The sequence below is a fragment of the Amblyraja radiata genome, chromosome 34 (assembly GCF_010909765.2).
Source record: "Amblyraja radiata isolate CabotCenter1 chromosome 34, sAmbRad1.1.pri, whole genome shotgun sequence".
In the NCBI taxonomy this organism is placed as follows: Eukaryota; Metazoa; Chordata; class Chondrichthyes; order Rajiformes; family Rajidae; genus Amblyraja; species Amblyraja radiata.
The window spans coordinates 9,989,139-10,005,306 of record NC_045989.1 but is presented as its reverse complement, the minus strand read 5'-3'; the positions used below and the strand labels follow the sequence as shown (position 1 = coordinate 10,005,306).

The 16,168-nt window shown below is 46.7% G+C and overlaps 1 protein-coding gene across 1 annotated transcript in view; it reads right to left on the bottom strand.

Moving 5' to 3' along the window:
* itga11 (integrin subunit alpha 11) overlaps window positions 1-16,168 on the bottom strand; it is a 132,810-nt gene that overhangs the window by 2,887 nt on the left and 113,755 nt on the right. Inside the window, exons 24-29 of the mRNA XM_033050054.1 lie at window positions 15,385-15,475; window positions 10,029-10,142; window positions 8,698-8,802; window positions 6,851-6,964; window positions 3,002-3,097; window positions 708-821 (exon numbers count right to left, since the gene is read on the bottom strand). Coding sequence (XP_032905945.1) covers window positions 708-821; window positions 3,002-3,097; window positions 6,851-6,964; window positions 8,698-8,802; window positions 10,029-10,142; window positions 15,385-15,475 — 634 coding nt within the window. The remainder of the gene's footprint in view (window positions 1-707; window positions 822-3,001; window positions 3,098-6,850; window positions 6,965-8,697; window positions 8,803-10,028; window positions 10,143-15,384; window positions 15,476-16,168) is intronic.

Here is a 16,168-nt window from a genome sequence, read left to right as displayed (position 1 = left end):
ACAATAAAACAGAACCCACCACCATAGTACAAGACAAAACAAATATACTACAAATACACTATTACAATCCTTGCCCAGGATACATTCAACCCCCCTCAGTGCCCAACGGTCCCGGAAATCCTCCTGGGTGCCCGTGGACAGGGCGTGGTCCCTCTCTAACATCGCTCGGGCGCGGATGTAACCCCAGTATAGGGGCAGGCAGCCGGCTCGGGCAGTGCCCCCTTCCGCATGGCGCCGTTACTCGTGGATGGCCAGCTTGGCCAGGCCCAGCAGCAACCCTACCAGGACATCTTCAGCCCTACCCTCTCCCCTACGCACAGGGTGTCCAAAGATGAGGATGGTGGGTGATAATTGCAGCCAGAAGGCAAGGAGCCTTGAAAGAATCTCTTTGAATTGATTTTAAATGTCCCTGTTGGTTGTGAGAAATTTTAATGGGGTGCAAATGCCTTTGACAGCAGCAACCAAAAGGCAACAGGATCTGTTACCCGAGCCCTGGTCGTGCATCAGTTTGCCTTTCGGGATCACTATGGCAATAAACTTGAGGGGTTTTGGGTTTAGACATGTGGAAGCACTAAAAGCTGTGAAGTGCTGCATGCTTGTTGGTACAGTCGCCTCCCCCCCCCCAAGCCTTTAGCACCTGGGCAGTTAAACTTGTTTAGTTTGTTCAACATTTTGCCGTACAAATTGCTTTGGAACATTTACCTTACCTTCCATAGAGCAAGAGTGAGCAAGGCCAGGAGAAGTAGCCCTCCTAATGAGCTTCCAATTATAATCCAAAGTGGGACCTCAGACTCCCACTGCTTGGTCATGTGAAGCGTTATCTGTAAGAAGATACATAACTTTACCTCAGTTCCTCTGTCACCTTCTCTATCTCATGATTCCAACACTTAATATTCACATCTTTGCTTCACACCATTCGCCCCCAACATACCTTTCATTCATTTGTTCTTTGTAGCTCTTCGTATCTCTAGTTTCCCTCTCCCCTGACACTCAGTCTGAAGAAGGGTCTCGACCCGAAATGTCACCTATTCCTTTTCTCCAGAGATGCTGCCTGACCCGCTGAGTTACTCCAGCATTTTGTGCCCAACTTAATCCCCGTCAGGCCGGCGAGCCCAGCTCCTGAGGCCATGTTGTGGTAGAGACTTGGCTCCATGGAAGTGTTGCGGCAAATGGGACTAGCGCAGTGTGGCAACTTGGTCACAATGGATAAGGTGGCCCGAAGTACCTGTGTCTCTGCTATTCTATGACTCAATATAACACACAAGGGGATGTGAGATTGGGGCCCCTATGTGTGGCTATCGTGGCCCGAAGGAAAGGATGAGCAGTTAACAGAGCTCGAATGAAAGGGAGCGTTGGTATTAGGAACCAGTGTGCAGTGTGTGAAACGGAGGGTGGGTATAGGTACCAACAACTACTGAAAATCTATGGCTTCCCATAGCTACCTCAACTACATTCCCCCTCATTCCCCTACCCAGTCTCCCGTAAGAACTCTATCATCTTCTCTCGGTTCACTGTCTCTGCTGCATCTGTTCTCAAGATGAGGCTTTCCACTGTAGGAGTTCTGAAATCACGAAAAGTGCCCCCCCCCCCCCCCCCCCCCCCCCCCCGGGGGTGATGTTGTTGATGGGCCCTCGCTTGCATTTCCCCCATCTCCATTGTCTGCTCTCAAACTCCCTCACTCCACACAGTACTAATATAGAGTTCCCCAGGTTCTCGCCTTTCGTCCCACTTGCATTTACGTTCAACTCCTCATTCTTCCCCACTTCTGCCGGCTCTAACAGGATCTCACCCCCAGCCCGAAACATTGCCTATTTCCTTCGCTCCATAGATGCTGCCGCACCGGCTGAGTTTCTCCAGCACTTTTGTCTACCTTCGATTTTTCCAGCATCTGCAGTTCCTTCTTAAACAAGATAACAATGGCCTGTTTCCTTTATCATTTTTTTTTGTTGCATATCTTTCATTCATTGTTCTTTATCTCTCCACATCATCGTCGATATCTCTCGTTTCCCTTATCCCTAAGTCTGAAGAAGGGTCTCGACCCGAAACGTCACCCATTCCTTCTCTCCAGAGATGTGTCGCCTGTCCCGCTGAGTTACTCCAGCATTATAAGTCTTCTCTAGAGTCTGGTGCAAGGCAACAACTTCCCACTAGAGGACAGCAGAGCTCCTGAGACAAGATGTCGAGCTGGAACAACCAAAGCATTCACGTTGAAAAGTTGGTGGGGGGGGGAGGGTTGGAACGTCATTACTTTGGAGATTTATTTTGTGCTCTCTGCAAACTTAAAGCTTCCATACTTGGGGTTGTCAGAGCTGAAAGGATTAATTGTGTAGCTTTGAAGCAGGATATTAAAAATCAGATGGAGATTTACCAATAGAGGTTCCCTTTCAAATCGAAATTAACGACAAATTCGAAGGAAGACCCCGAAGGGGTCCGTCAGCACATGTGGTTTTCATTATTACATAGTCTGATAGGATGTGAGTGTAAGGGTGGGATTGCGACTACACTGGAAATGCCTGTGACACGAGAGGCCACAAAATGAAACACTCTTGACTCTCAAAATGCTGGAGTAACTCAGTGGGTCAGATAGCATCTCTGAAGGACATGGACAGGTAATGTTTTGGGTCGGGACCCTTCCTCAACCTGTGGCACTCTAATAGATGGAGGAATTGAGCTGCCGGTAGTAGATACAGACATCTGGGGCTAACAGCTATCCTGAGATATCATTTACAGATCTTAAATTCACCTGGGTTTAGCAAACTTAATCTGCAGCTCTAGCAGCAGCCCCTCCACCCTTCCCACACTGAGAGATGGCTGCGACTGTGGTCAATTGTAAAGACTGAGAAGCCATGGCGAGATCATGTCCTCAGGTGTAGACACAAAGTGCTAACTCAGCAGGTCAGGCAGCATCTCTGGAGAAATAGGATGGGTGACGTTTTGGGTTGGAACCTTGTTTCTGACTGCTCCCCCCCCCTCCTCCTCCTCCCGGTGTGTGTCAACTTACATGCCGAATCCTCCCCTCCTCTTTTACAAACATGGCCTTGGGCTCCTGAATGTCCAGTGTTGCCGTGGTTACAAGAAACAGTGACCCAAACCTGAGCTGGAAAACAAAATGAAAGCACACAGGATATACACAATAGAACATACAATGTGGATTATTCTGATCACCCCACTCATCCCTGCCCCAAACCGCTTTGAACTTTCTTCTCCTTTTCCCCTCCACCCTCCGTTCCCCATCCCTCATCCTCCCCTCTCTTTCCCTTCCTGTCTTCTCCTTACCCTCGCCTCTCATCCTTAAGGATAAAAGAACCATGCAGCGTTTGACACACAGGAGTCTATTTGTTTCATAGATGCAAATGAAGAAGGGTCTCGACCCGAAACGTCACCCATTCCTTCTCTCCAATCAGGCTGCCTGTCCCGCTGAGTTAACCCCAGCTTATTGTGTCTATCTTGTTCCATAGACAAAACTGGCCGTAATTGTGTGCTAGATCTCGCCTGGTCATAAAGGTCCTCCCGCTCCGCCAATGAGACCTCCAGCACGGTGTTCCTGGCTCAGAACGGTCTTCAAGTACACACCCAAACGCTGTTAATATGTGAACCTTTTCCACCCTTTCAAGCATCGACTTCCAAGCCTTGGGGACATTTTAAATTTACCTCATCTCCCTCTACTGACAAAGCCTGACAAGCAGCACACAACCCAATGGTATGAACATTGAATTCTGTTTCCCCTGTTTCTTTCCTGTGCCCTCAGCCCATTTCCCCCACTAATCTGCCCTTCTTCTCCTCACGCTCTCTTCAATTTATATCCCTCCCTCTTTCTTTACAGTTCACTCCTCCTCTCTCATTATCTGACATCCCTTTATCACCTCTTCATCCCAACGCTTTGCCCACCCATCAGTTAATCAAACCCCCCTCACCTTTATTCACTTATCACTTGCCAATCTTTCCCTCCCCCCAACACCTCTCTCTTTTCCAGCTTTCTCACCCTGACCACAACCAGTCAGCAGTAGGGTCCTAGCCCAAAATGTTGCCTGTCCATTCCCTCCACAGATGCTGCCTGACCGGCTGAGTTCTTCCAGCACTTTGTGTTTGCCTCTTGTTTACACTGTTCCCTTGAGAACGTACAGGGACGAGGAATGAGGAACCGATAAGATGACTAGCGGTTGCACAGATAACAGCAGTAAACCGAAGTCAAAGGGTTTTTCTTACATTGTTTGTCTTCAAATAATCACTCATGTCTATTTAAAGATTTACTGGTTTGCAAAGCAACAGATCCAGATGGCCGCAAAACATAACATCTAACATTTACTTTGTAAAAAGTTGTCATTTGAACAATCTGGTCCAGACGAAGAAACGAGAAACTCATATTGAATCGATTTGATAAATTCCAACAGTGTTGGACTTCATATGTCGATGTATCTGAAGATCAGCAGTTTTCCCCAGCAACTTTAAGGATGATTTCAGACTTGTGGCTTTAGGCATGAAGTCTTTTTCTCGTGGAAAACAATAATAATGCATGGTTTCCCCCAAAAAATGCCGTCTTATTCAGGATGGAGCAAGACTAAGGAATTTGTAATGTAAATGAAATCCAGATATTATTTATCCGTCTGAAATTATCCTGAAAATCGGTTGACTGAAGTCAACATGCATCCCATTGATTTTAGGTTTTATAATTCAGAGATGTGAGGGTTCAGCTGCCCTGACTTAAGCTGGGACTTGTGGGGAGAGCACTCGCACCTGGGAGGCTGAAGGTCGTGGTGTCAACTTATGGTACTGAGAAACAGTGAACTGCAGATGCTGGTTTACAAAAGAGGACACAAAGTGTCGAGGATCGCTGGTCAGCATCGACTCAGTGGGCTGAAGGGCCTCTTTCTGCACTGTGTCTCTAAACTAAACTAAGTGCTGGAGTAACTCTGTGGGTCAGGCAGCATCTCTGGAGAACGTAAGTTCATAAATTATAGGAGTAGAATTAGGCCATTCGGCCTATCTATGTCATTCAATCATAGCTAATCTATCTTTCCCTCCCAACCCCATTCGCCTGCCTTCTCCCCACAATGCCTGGCACCTTTACGAATCAAGAATCTGTCAATCACCGCTTTAAAAATACCTATTGACATCCTCCACAGCCTTCGATGGCAATGAATTCCACAGATTAACCATCCTCTGACTAAAGAAATTCCTCTTCATCTCCTTTCTAAAGGTATGTCCGTTTATTCTGAGGCTCTGTCCTCTGGTCCTAGACTCTCCCACTAGTGGAAATATGGATAGAGCCTGCCCATGTTCTCCAGAGATGCTGCCCGACTGGCTGAGTAACTCCAGCACTTTGTCCTTTTGTATTACTGAGTACACAATGCAAGCTGGCAGCACTGAAGGAGCAGTGCACAGTCAGTGGTGTTGGGATAAACCAAGCAGACAGCCTGAACTCTCAAATGGACAAAGCATAAGGTCACAATTTCAGGCCATTTCAACAAACAAAGTGTTGGAGGGTCAGGCAGCATATGTGGAGGGAAATGGATTGGTGACATTTCATGCTCGGAACTCCGCTACTCCATTGATCTTAATGGTGCCGATCTACAATTATCATCTGTCTGTTTCTCTCCATAGATGCTGCCTGACTCAGTAAGTTCCTCCAGCTGTTGGGGTTTTTTTTGAGAAAGGTTCCAGCATCTGCAGACGTGTGTCTCTAGGCAATTTAGAGTCCTTTACAGTCAATGACGTGCCTTTTAAAATATGCATGTTGTTATAATAAGCGAGCTGTACGGCTCCCACCACACCACTGTAAGCATGGTAATCGTACATTGGGGTGAAGTTGGTTAAAGAATAAAAACTTTGGCCAAGACACAAGGAAAGCTCCCCTGTTCCTCTTCAGAACAGTGCTGTGGGTTTGCACCTAGCCGAGGGCTTGCTCTCGCATCTCGTCTAAATGCTGACACCTCTGAACAGCGCAGCCCTCCCTCAGAGTCCGTCTCAATGTTATGTCCAAATCTATAGGGGGGGTGGGGGGGGGGGACTTGAACCCACCGCTCTCCAAATCAGTGGTAATACTTTATTTTAATATAAGAGATATAGTTTGGAAACAGGCCCTTCGGCCCACCGAGTCCACGCTGACCATCGATCACCAGTCGTACGTTATCCCACTTTCTCACCCCTCCCTCTACACATATGCGGCGTTTCATTTTAAAGAGGCCGATTAAGCTACAAATCCACACGTCTTTGGGGTGTGAGAGGAAACCGGAGCACCCGGGTGAAACCCACGGGGTAACAGGGAGAACGTGTAAACTCCACACAGGCCCTCCCCCCAAATATTGATCGGGACGACAGATGGCACAATGGGCTAAGTGTTCGGCTGGCAACCGGAAGGTAGCCGATTCGAATCCCGCTTGGAGTGCATACTGTCGTTGTGTCCTTGGGCAAGACACTTCACCCACCTTTGCCTGTGTGTGAATGTGTGTGAGTGATTGGTGGTGGTCGGAGGGGCCGTAGGCGCAGATTGGCAGCCACGCTTCCGTCAGTCTGCCCCAGGGCAGCTGTGGCTACAGAAGTAGCTCACCACCACCGAGTATGACTGAGGAGTGAATGAATAATGCGATGTAAAGCGCCTTGAGTATTAGAAAGGCGCTATATAAATCCCATCCATTATTATTATTATTATATTGAACCTGGATCTCTGGCTCTGCCAGGCAGCAGGTCTACACACTGCCACTGTGCCTCCCTTCTGTGCTGAACAGTGTGGCAAGTGGGTCATCACCAAACTGAAAACAAAATGTTCCTAACCCATGAGATGGGGGTCCGACATCCTTTACATATTCAAGCTGCCAACATGGGCCAAAACGTTCTCCATGGATGCACTTACAGTCTTTAGTGAATCAGTCAAGAGTCTTCCAGAAACATGAATGATGTACTCCTCGTTACTTTTAAAATTCTTCACTTCGCACATGATGAGCGTGCACTTGGCATTGCCAGCATCCTGTCGGCAGGAAAAACATTTCAGGTTAAACCGACCGAGCAAACAACAACATGCTGAAGGAGCCCAGTGGGCCAGGCGACATCCAGAGAAGGGAATGGACAAACAATGTCTCTGGTCGGGACCCTTCTTCAGACTGATGGAGTAGAGTAGAGAGAGGGGAGGTGAAGGAGTGGGGAATGAGCGAGTGGATGCAGGCAAGGAGGATTTGAGTGGGAGATGAGTCGGGGTGGGGGGGTGCAGATAAGGGTTGGAGATGAAGTAGAGAAGACAAAAGGGTGTACATGTGGAATTTGATAAGGAAAGAGTATGGGGGGAGTGAAATCTAGAATCAGCTGGTCGATGGAAGGGGATCCAGGTAGGATGGGAGGGAGGGGGAAGGGGGGAGGGGGAGTAAAATATGAGACCCAGAGGAGACTGGTGAACCATGGACGGAGCCAAGTGGGAGCCAATGTCGTGATGGAGGATCATTGACATGAATTGATAACCATTTCTCTCTCCACAGATGTTGCCCGACCTGTCGAGCATCTGCAGCATTTTCTGTTTTTATAGTGAATTGCAGAGGTCAAACTTTAAAGATCACCTGTTAATTGGAAATTGACACAGCGCTGAATGATCACATATATCAGGTTATTTTTTTTCTGATTTTGGCTATTTTATGCAAAGATATTTACAAAGGGAGCAGCATTTGTTTTTAGTGATGGTCATGTCTCATCACAGATCTGATTTAAAACATTTTGTTCCATCCCACAACTGTGTGATCCCCGTACACACACACTATCCTACACACTAGGGACAATCCTGACTGCGGATGTAATCCGTATGGAGTTTGTACGTTCTCCCTGTGACCGTGTGGGTTTTCCCCGGGTGCTCTGGTTTCCTCCCACACAAAGACGTACAAGCTTGTTGGTTAATTGGCTTTGGTAAAATTGTAAATTATCCCTAGTGTGTAGAATAGTGTTAGTGTACGGGGTGATCGCTGGTGGGCATGGACTTGGTGGGCTGAAGGGCCTGCTGTGCTGTACCTCCAAAGTCTACGGACATGGACCCCAAGATCCGTCTGAACATCCACAAAGTTAATCGTTTTGCCATCCAGCTTTCCCTTGCAGTCGACCTCCCAAAGCTGAGTGCATTAGGCCATTCTATACTTTAATAACAAATTGCATTTATCCAATCCCTATGATGTCAAATGTTGCAAGTGCCTCAGTGGAGTGGACACACAGAATACTCTCCATGTAAATTTGAGGCAGTTGCTGCTCCATTCTCACCCTGTTCCCCTGTTTAGAGTTAAGTTTTAGTCCTCACTTGTGTCAGCTGGTCTCAGTACCCTTGTGTGGAAATATTCATCAGTACCGTGGCTCTTTCGGAGGTCAGTCAGGGGTGTGTGGGTGCGAGTAAAGGTGGAATGCCACTTGCAGTCTGGGCAAGTTCAGGGGGCACTCCGGGAGGGGGGACAGGGGGTGGAGGGAGTAGAGCAGTGGAACATAAATCTCTCCTCCTCCACAACGCAACCTTCCCATGGGACTCTGGGGAAGAATACAGAAAGTGATGATAGAAAGCGAAAAGCCAAAATGATCTCAGCAGAGGAAATAAAGCCCAGAAGGATTAGGAAAGGAACAGTGTGCAGAATGTTTCACTTAATAAAGAGATGAAAGTCACTGGCGGAGATCAAAGGATCTGACTTCAAACATCGCACATTAAAGTTTGAGTTGCACGGAACAGTAAAACCTGCTTACCAGCTTTTCCAAGTGCCTGAGGTCCTCTGCATACACTGGGTCGCCAGGGTGTTGCCAGTGTGGCGCTTCTGAATGACTGGTCAAGATGCACTGGATTCCTTCAGCCTGCAATCCATTGAACAGAGCAGCAGTGTAAATACATCAAGGTAGGTGCGTGTCAAACCATTGGCACCAACAGCATCAGCCTGCAGTCACAGGGGTGTTAGCACCAGGAAAGACCGGATGGGCCGAAGGGCCTGTTTCCTGCCATCACTACAGCACAAAATGCTATTACCTCCTTGTAGAGATGACACGGTCTCTTGGTAAACTTCCTGCACCTGAATGGCTGCCAGTAGCAAAAGTTGTGGTCCTTTTTTAGACTCTAGTGATGCAGCACGGAAACAGGCCCTTCGGCCCACCGAGTCCGCGCTGAGTACACTGCCACTTTCCTACACGCCAGGGACAATTTACAATTTTATCGAAGCCGTTTAACCTACAAACTTCCACATCATTGGAGTGCGGGAGAAAACCAGAGCACCCAGAGAAAACCCACATGGTCTCGGGGAGAACGTACAAACTCTGTACAGACAGCACCCATAGTCAGGATTGAACCTGGGTCTCAAGCGCTGTAAGGCAGCAACTCTACCACTGTGCCACTGCGACACCTTACAGTCTTCTTGTTGGAGATCCCCAGAAAAGGATCTGGGCAGTATCATGCACTCGGCTTTTGCCAATTGCCAGTTGGGTTGAGAGGGTCTCGGTCTGTTTCACATACAACTGTTCCAGCTCACCACTCCGGCCAGGATGAGGGTCTACAGGACAGAAGTGCAAACTGCTCTTCTTCAACGGTTCAACACCCTGCTGAATACTCAGACTCACTCGCTCGTTTCCCTGGCTTGCTCCCTTCATCCAGAGAGTAACATGACTGGGAAAGCCTGGGAAACCCTTGCTCCATTGTTGTATTTTAGTGAGGCCACCACAAGCTAATAGCCAACAACTACAGGGGTATGCATCTCAAGAGAGAACTGGAATAGTAGAGTGTGTTGCCCTAGTGGTTGAATGGCTTGTTGACTCTGGAAGGAAGCAGGGAAAGTGTATCAGTGAATCGGTGAAGATGTCACTGGGGCTGGAGGCTTTATGTTACAGGTATAAGGAGATAATGGACAGGCTAGGACTTTTCCCCCTAGAGCATTGGTGTCAGAGGATGAATGTAAACAGGCATTTAACATTATGAGGGGCATTGATAAGATGAATAACTACAGTTTTTTCCCCAGGGTAGGTGAGTCTAAAATTAGAGGACACGCGACTATAAACTAAACTAATCTAAACTTACTTTCAGTGCCTGTACTCACCGGAACAGTGGAGTTGTTGGTCAGGACCAGGAGGCGGTTGTTACCTTTGGTCGTCGTGGGAACGGTCACCCTGATCACCAGGCGACCAATGGTGAATCGGCCCAGATTCTGCAACTGCAACGTAAATGGGCACAAGCACATGAGACTTACCGGGGGACCCAGTCCCATCCGTACATAACACCATCTACATTTTCATTATCTTGAAGCTTATCTGCTTGCAAAAGCACCTGACATGTCCTGGACCCCTTCCCAATAGGCAATAGACAATAGGTGCATGAGTAGGTCATTCGGCCTAGGGTAGGTGTGTAGGATAGAGATAGTGTATGGGGTGATTGCAGGCCAGTACGGACTCGGAGGGCCGAAGGGCCCGTCTCCGTTCTGTATGTCCGAAGTCTTAAAGTCTAAAAAGGGGTGACAACACTTCAGAAGTTAATGACTGGTTGCAATGCATTCTGAGGACATGATAATCCTAATTTACCCGATCAGGTAATCTAGACTGTCCAAGTAATAGCGTGGGAATGCAACATTGTCGGAAATGTCATCTTTCGGATTAGATGATAAACCAAGGCCGACAGGATGCCTCAGTACATTTTTGGAGAAGGGAAGAGAGGTTCCATGGCTAATATTAAATCCAACGCTATTACTGCTCATCTTTTCATTGTCAGACTGTGTCATCTTGCTGGGACTGCTGTATTTCCACAGTCCAGGGTCCTCGCTCTGTGGGACATTGAGGGGCAGAGGCTGGTGGAGACACCCCTCAAACAGAGGATGGGAGATCACCCCAGGGGGCCACAAGAGTGGCAAGGGTGCCTAGTTTAGAGATAGCTGCAAATACAACTGTATATGTATATCTGTATGGGTAATGAATGTATAGATGCCGAGAATGTCGGAAGGATTTTTTTTGCACAATTGTTTACTTTGTATATTTTTAAATTCTGAATACATTTTATTTTCGCTGGGGAAAAAAATCCTGTTGCAACAGTAAAAGCACTTCCAAACAAATTAATGAGTTGTAAATCGTTGTGGGACATCCTGAGAGATGCTGTGTACACATGGGCACTAATGGACTCACATTCAGAGATGTCATGTTGGCAGAGTTCTTGGAGCTGAGGGTTGCAACACAAAGCCTATCATTTGTACCCGACACACTTCATCCAAGCATAATCTCCCGAGCTCTTTGAATTCACACAAAGCACCAGGGTTAAATTCACTGAATGCCATTCGTGTTAACAATTGTCTCCAGATGCAATGCACATTATGTGACTTCAGTATAAAGAAATCTGTTATCGCAATTACTGAATTACATTGATTTTAGAAAGTTTTAAATTCTTCAGATGAAATATGACTTCTGATCTAAGTCCAGTTAATATTAATCAAAACAAGCTGGAATTATTTGGCTCCGAAGTCCATTCTGATCCCTACAGTCCCCCTTTATAACGTTTCCATCAAAGGACCGGTGGAGACTTTGCCAATATTTCTATGCAGGTTCCTTGGGATATTCTGTGGAAATTCCATTTACATTTTTCATAATATGTTGCGAGAATTCCTGGACAGGGACAATCAGTTGGAAATTTTGCACCAGTTTGTCTTCATTTCCACATGCATTTGCTTGGGGATCTCTGCCAACATTCTCGCACAGGAACCCTGACTGGAATTTCCAAATAAATCTTTGGGGTGACACTGCCACAGAGGCAGAGTAAGGTTTTTGCAACACTGTGCACCAGACCTCTCCGGGTCCCCCGACCCACACACTCCCACTCCATTCCAAACATGCAGCCAAATATACAGCCACTGCTAACCCTCTAAGACAGTGACTGAAATTGATACCAATGCTGAAAATCTGCAATAAAAACAGCAGAGTCTGGTCAAACCAGAGGAACACAAAGTGCCGGAATAACTCAATGGGTCATGCAGCATCTCAGAGGGGAATGGATACACAACGTGTCGAATCGGGACCTTTCTTTAGACTAAAACGTCGCCCGTCCATTCCCTCCGACCAGCTGAGTTACTCCAGCACTTTATGTAAGATTCCAGCATCTGCGATCACTTGTGCCTCCAGAAACATGTGCCTCCGGAGATCAGTTCTTGAATCTCCATGTACTGACACTGCCTGAATTGCTGAGTATATCCAACAGTTTCTGTTATATTTATATGAGACATCGGGCCTTAGATTTTTGTTTTTTTAATTAAAAAAATACTGCATGGAAACAGGTGTTTAGGCCCAAGGAGTCCAATCGATCACCTCTTCACATTAGTTCTGTTATCCCACAATCCATACCCTACACACTGGGGGCAATTTTAACCAATTATTTTTAAACGCACATATTTTTGTGATGAGCGAGGAAACCGGAGCACCCAGAGGAAACCCAAATGGTCATGGGGGAACATGCAAACTCTACACAGACAGCACTCAAAGTCAGGATTAATCCCATATCTCTGGATCTGTGAGGCAGCAGCTCTACCAGCTGTGCTACTGTGCTACCTTCTATACATGCTGCTCTCTATAAATGACACCCTCGATAACATATGCCCTCTCTGGATGCCATCACTGTACCTGCCAATCTATAGATAGTAATCTGCCCTTGCACTGGGTTTGAGACAATTCCCTTTACTACAAACCAGATTCATAGGGATAATGTCAATGAATACTTAGAACACAACTGCAGTCGGAGGAGGTGGTTGAGGCTGGTACTATCGCAATGTTTAAGAAACATTTAGATAGGAACATGGGTACGATAGGTTTAGAGGGATATGGGCTTGGTGTCTGGGACTGGCAGATGGGACTGGTGTAGATGGGACATGTTGGCAAGTGTGGGCAAATTGGGCCGAAGGGCCTGTTTCCATGCTGTAAGACTCCATGACTATGACTAATACCGTCACAAAATCTACATCTCACACAGAGGACAGTGAGGGACAGTTCTGTTTGTGCAACTCTTTGTTTTAACAAGGGCTTCTTTTCAATGCAATTCCCCATGTGCTGCAAAATGAATCACATTTAAACTTCACCTGTCTCTCACCCACTTTCTCCAGGACCTACAAATTATAAAATTCCTGGCTTTTGCCTTTATGTTAGTAATATAACAGGGAGAATAATTTGGCCTAGCAACTGTAAAACATTAATGCCTGTGGAATCAGATAAATAAATCAAAAGACAGTACCGTACCACTCAGTGTCTACTGCATTTTAGTTTAGAACAGTTTGAAAGAAAGCAATATATCAAGAGAAGCTATTTAATCAATGTACAACAGGAAATGGTTTAAAGATTGCGACTGTACACAATGTTTGCAGGGTCTACGGTAATTTTGAACATGCTTCCTACTATGTGTGTTCACGTGTAGGTGTGCATCAGTGTGTGTGTCTATGTGTGCATTGTACACGTGTGTCCCTATGCGTGTCCATGTGTGTGTGTGTTTGTGTGTCCGTCTGTGTGTGTGCGTGCGTGTATGTGTGTCCCTGTGTGTGTGTGTGTGTGTGTGTGTGTGTGTGTGTGTGTGTGTGTGTGTGTGTGTGTGTGTGTGTGTGTGTGTGTGCATATGTCCCCGTGTGTGTGTGCCCGTGTGTGTGTGTCCGTGTGTGTGTGTGTGTGTGTGTGGGCTATGTCGGTATTTTAAATGCTACTTCAGCAGGTCATTAGGCAGGTTGCAGTAATTGCTGAACTGTGCTTGGTTCTGAGGCAGAGAAGAGCCTTTGAAGATGAAAGATATGATATTTGGGAAATGCCAGGAAATGTTTAAGGTCAGTTCAGATGACTGATTCTGTTTTACTGGCCGGCTTTGATTTCCTCTGATACTGGAGAGGTTCAGGGTACCAGGAACCGCTCTTAACCGGGTGTTTGCATGCAGACTCTGCACCAGCGTTACAACAGGAACATCCATGGGATGTTGTCCCTCATTGATCAACTGGTCGCTTCTAAGCATTCATGGTTGGGATGTTGCAATCACTGCATCCACTGGCCATCCTTCAATGACCTGAGACAGTGGTTTAGTTTATAGATATAGCGCAGAAACAAGCCCTTTGGCCCACCAGGTCCATGCGACCAGCGATCCCCATACACTAGCACTAGTGGGAGGAAAGCGGAGCTCCTTGGAGAAAACCCACACAGGTCACAGAGAGAATGTACATACTCTGTACTGACAGCACCTGTAGTCAGGATCGAACCCAGGTCTCTGGCGCTGTAAGGCAGCAACTCTACCGCTGCGCCACTGTGTTGGTGGTGGGCACCTGTCTATGCTTCACCCGGGATTACTGAGTGTTTTGCTCAGCCTCTACAATGAACAATTAAGAACCAAACAACACACATCTGTGGGTCTGAGGCAAATATCAACCAAACTGTGATGACGGCTGATTTCCTGAACAAAGAAAGGGCATTTGTGAACTGTTAGGCTTTTTAAAAATATCAATCAGTTTTGTTGCCATTTTCAGCGATGCCAATCTTTAATTACCGGTTAAGTAACTAACAATTACTTAATGAATTCATGAAATTCTCTGACTAATGACATTTAAATTATGCATAGAAAAGAACTGCAGATGTTGGTTTATACCGAAGATAGACACAACGTGCTGGAGTAACTCAGCGGGTCAGGCAGCATCTCTGGAGAAAATGTTTGAGTGACATTTCAGGTCATGACTCTTCTTCAGGTGCTTCACCCGCGGAGTTACTCCAGCACTTTGTGTCCATCTTCGACATTTAGACCATGCTCCCTGGTTTATTACTAACTGGTAATCAATGAATGTAAACATGACCTTAATGCTTCCACAAACATCCTGGAAAGGATGTTTCTTCCTAGAAAGAATCGGTCTGTAAAAGGATAGAAATAAGTTCCACGGGGTCTTAATTGCAACTGGACCTTTCAGCCAGACTTGAGTTGAATCACATCACAGAAGTCCTGGAATCAGGTTAATTTAGGCAGCCAATTAAAGGGGACTTGGTGGGAGAGTCTAGGACCAGAGAGCACAGCCTCAGAATAAAAGGATGTACCTTTAGAAGTTTGCTGTGGGCTGATGATTCTCCCCCAGTCACTAGCTGACACATGCCCCTGAAGAAGGGTCTCGACCCAAAACTTCACCCATTCCATCTAATCAGAGATGCTGCCTGTCCGCTGAGTTACTCCGGCATTTTGTGTCTCTCTTCGGTGTAAACCAGCATCTGCAGTTCCTTCCTACACATGCTCCTGGTTAGGTAAGGAGCATATTTGAATCAATGGTGAAGCTCCTCCATGGACAGGGAGATGACTGTGACCATCAGGAACTCCTGGCACCGATGGAAATGTTCTCCAGTGGGACCCCCACATCCTCAGCAGAACACGGGGGGAAAAGCAATCAAACTGAACATGAAAATAAATGGAAATGGCCTTACCGTGAAGGTGAAGTTAAACGGAGGGTCGTACTCTCCATTTTCCTCCAGCTCTTCCACTGATTTCAAGTCGTAGAGATGTGGACTGGAGTTCCTGTCCCAACAAAATCATCAAATCATCACGACTGGGCAAGAGAACAGAAAGGTCTCACAACATGGAGGATGAAATGCACACAGGGCGGATTGAGAGGCTCAGCTGTTCAATATTCTGAAGCTTGATCATTTGCCAATGCACTGCGGAAACTTCATCCTGACCATCAATCTACTGCACCCATCCCTTTGCACCATGGGCACTAGGTGGGAGAGTCTAGGACCGGAGGGCACAGCCTCAGAATAAAAGGACGTACCTTTAGAAAAGAGGTGATGAGGAATTTCTGTAGTCACCCACTCCCGACACACAGGGGGCAATTTACAGAGGCCAATTAACCTACAAACCTGCACGTCTTTGGGATATGGGAAGAAATCAGAGCACACGGAGGAAACCCGTGCAATTACGGGGAGTACGTGCGAACTCCACACAGAAAGCACCCGTGGTCAGGTCCCTGGTGTTGGGAGGCAGCAGTTCTGCCAGCAAGTAACGTTTTTTTTACCAAATAATATCCTAAAATACTTTTGAGAAATATAACCAGGCAGAGAGAGATGTCATGGCGGTGGAGACATTGGGAGTGTAGATTAAACAGGTGATGAATGGAGGCAGGTGGAGAAACGGAGAGACCAGATAACCTGCTGTAGTGTACAGAGCATGTTGTGTCAGTTAAAATGCCCGTCACAATTTAAGTATTAGAAT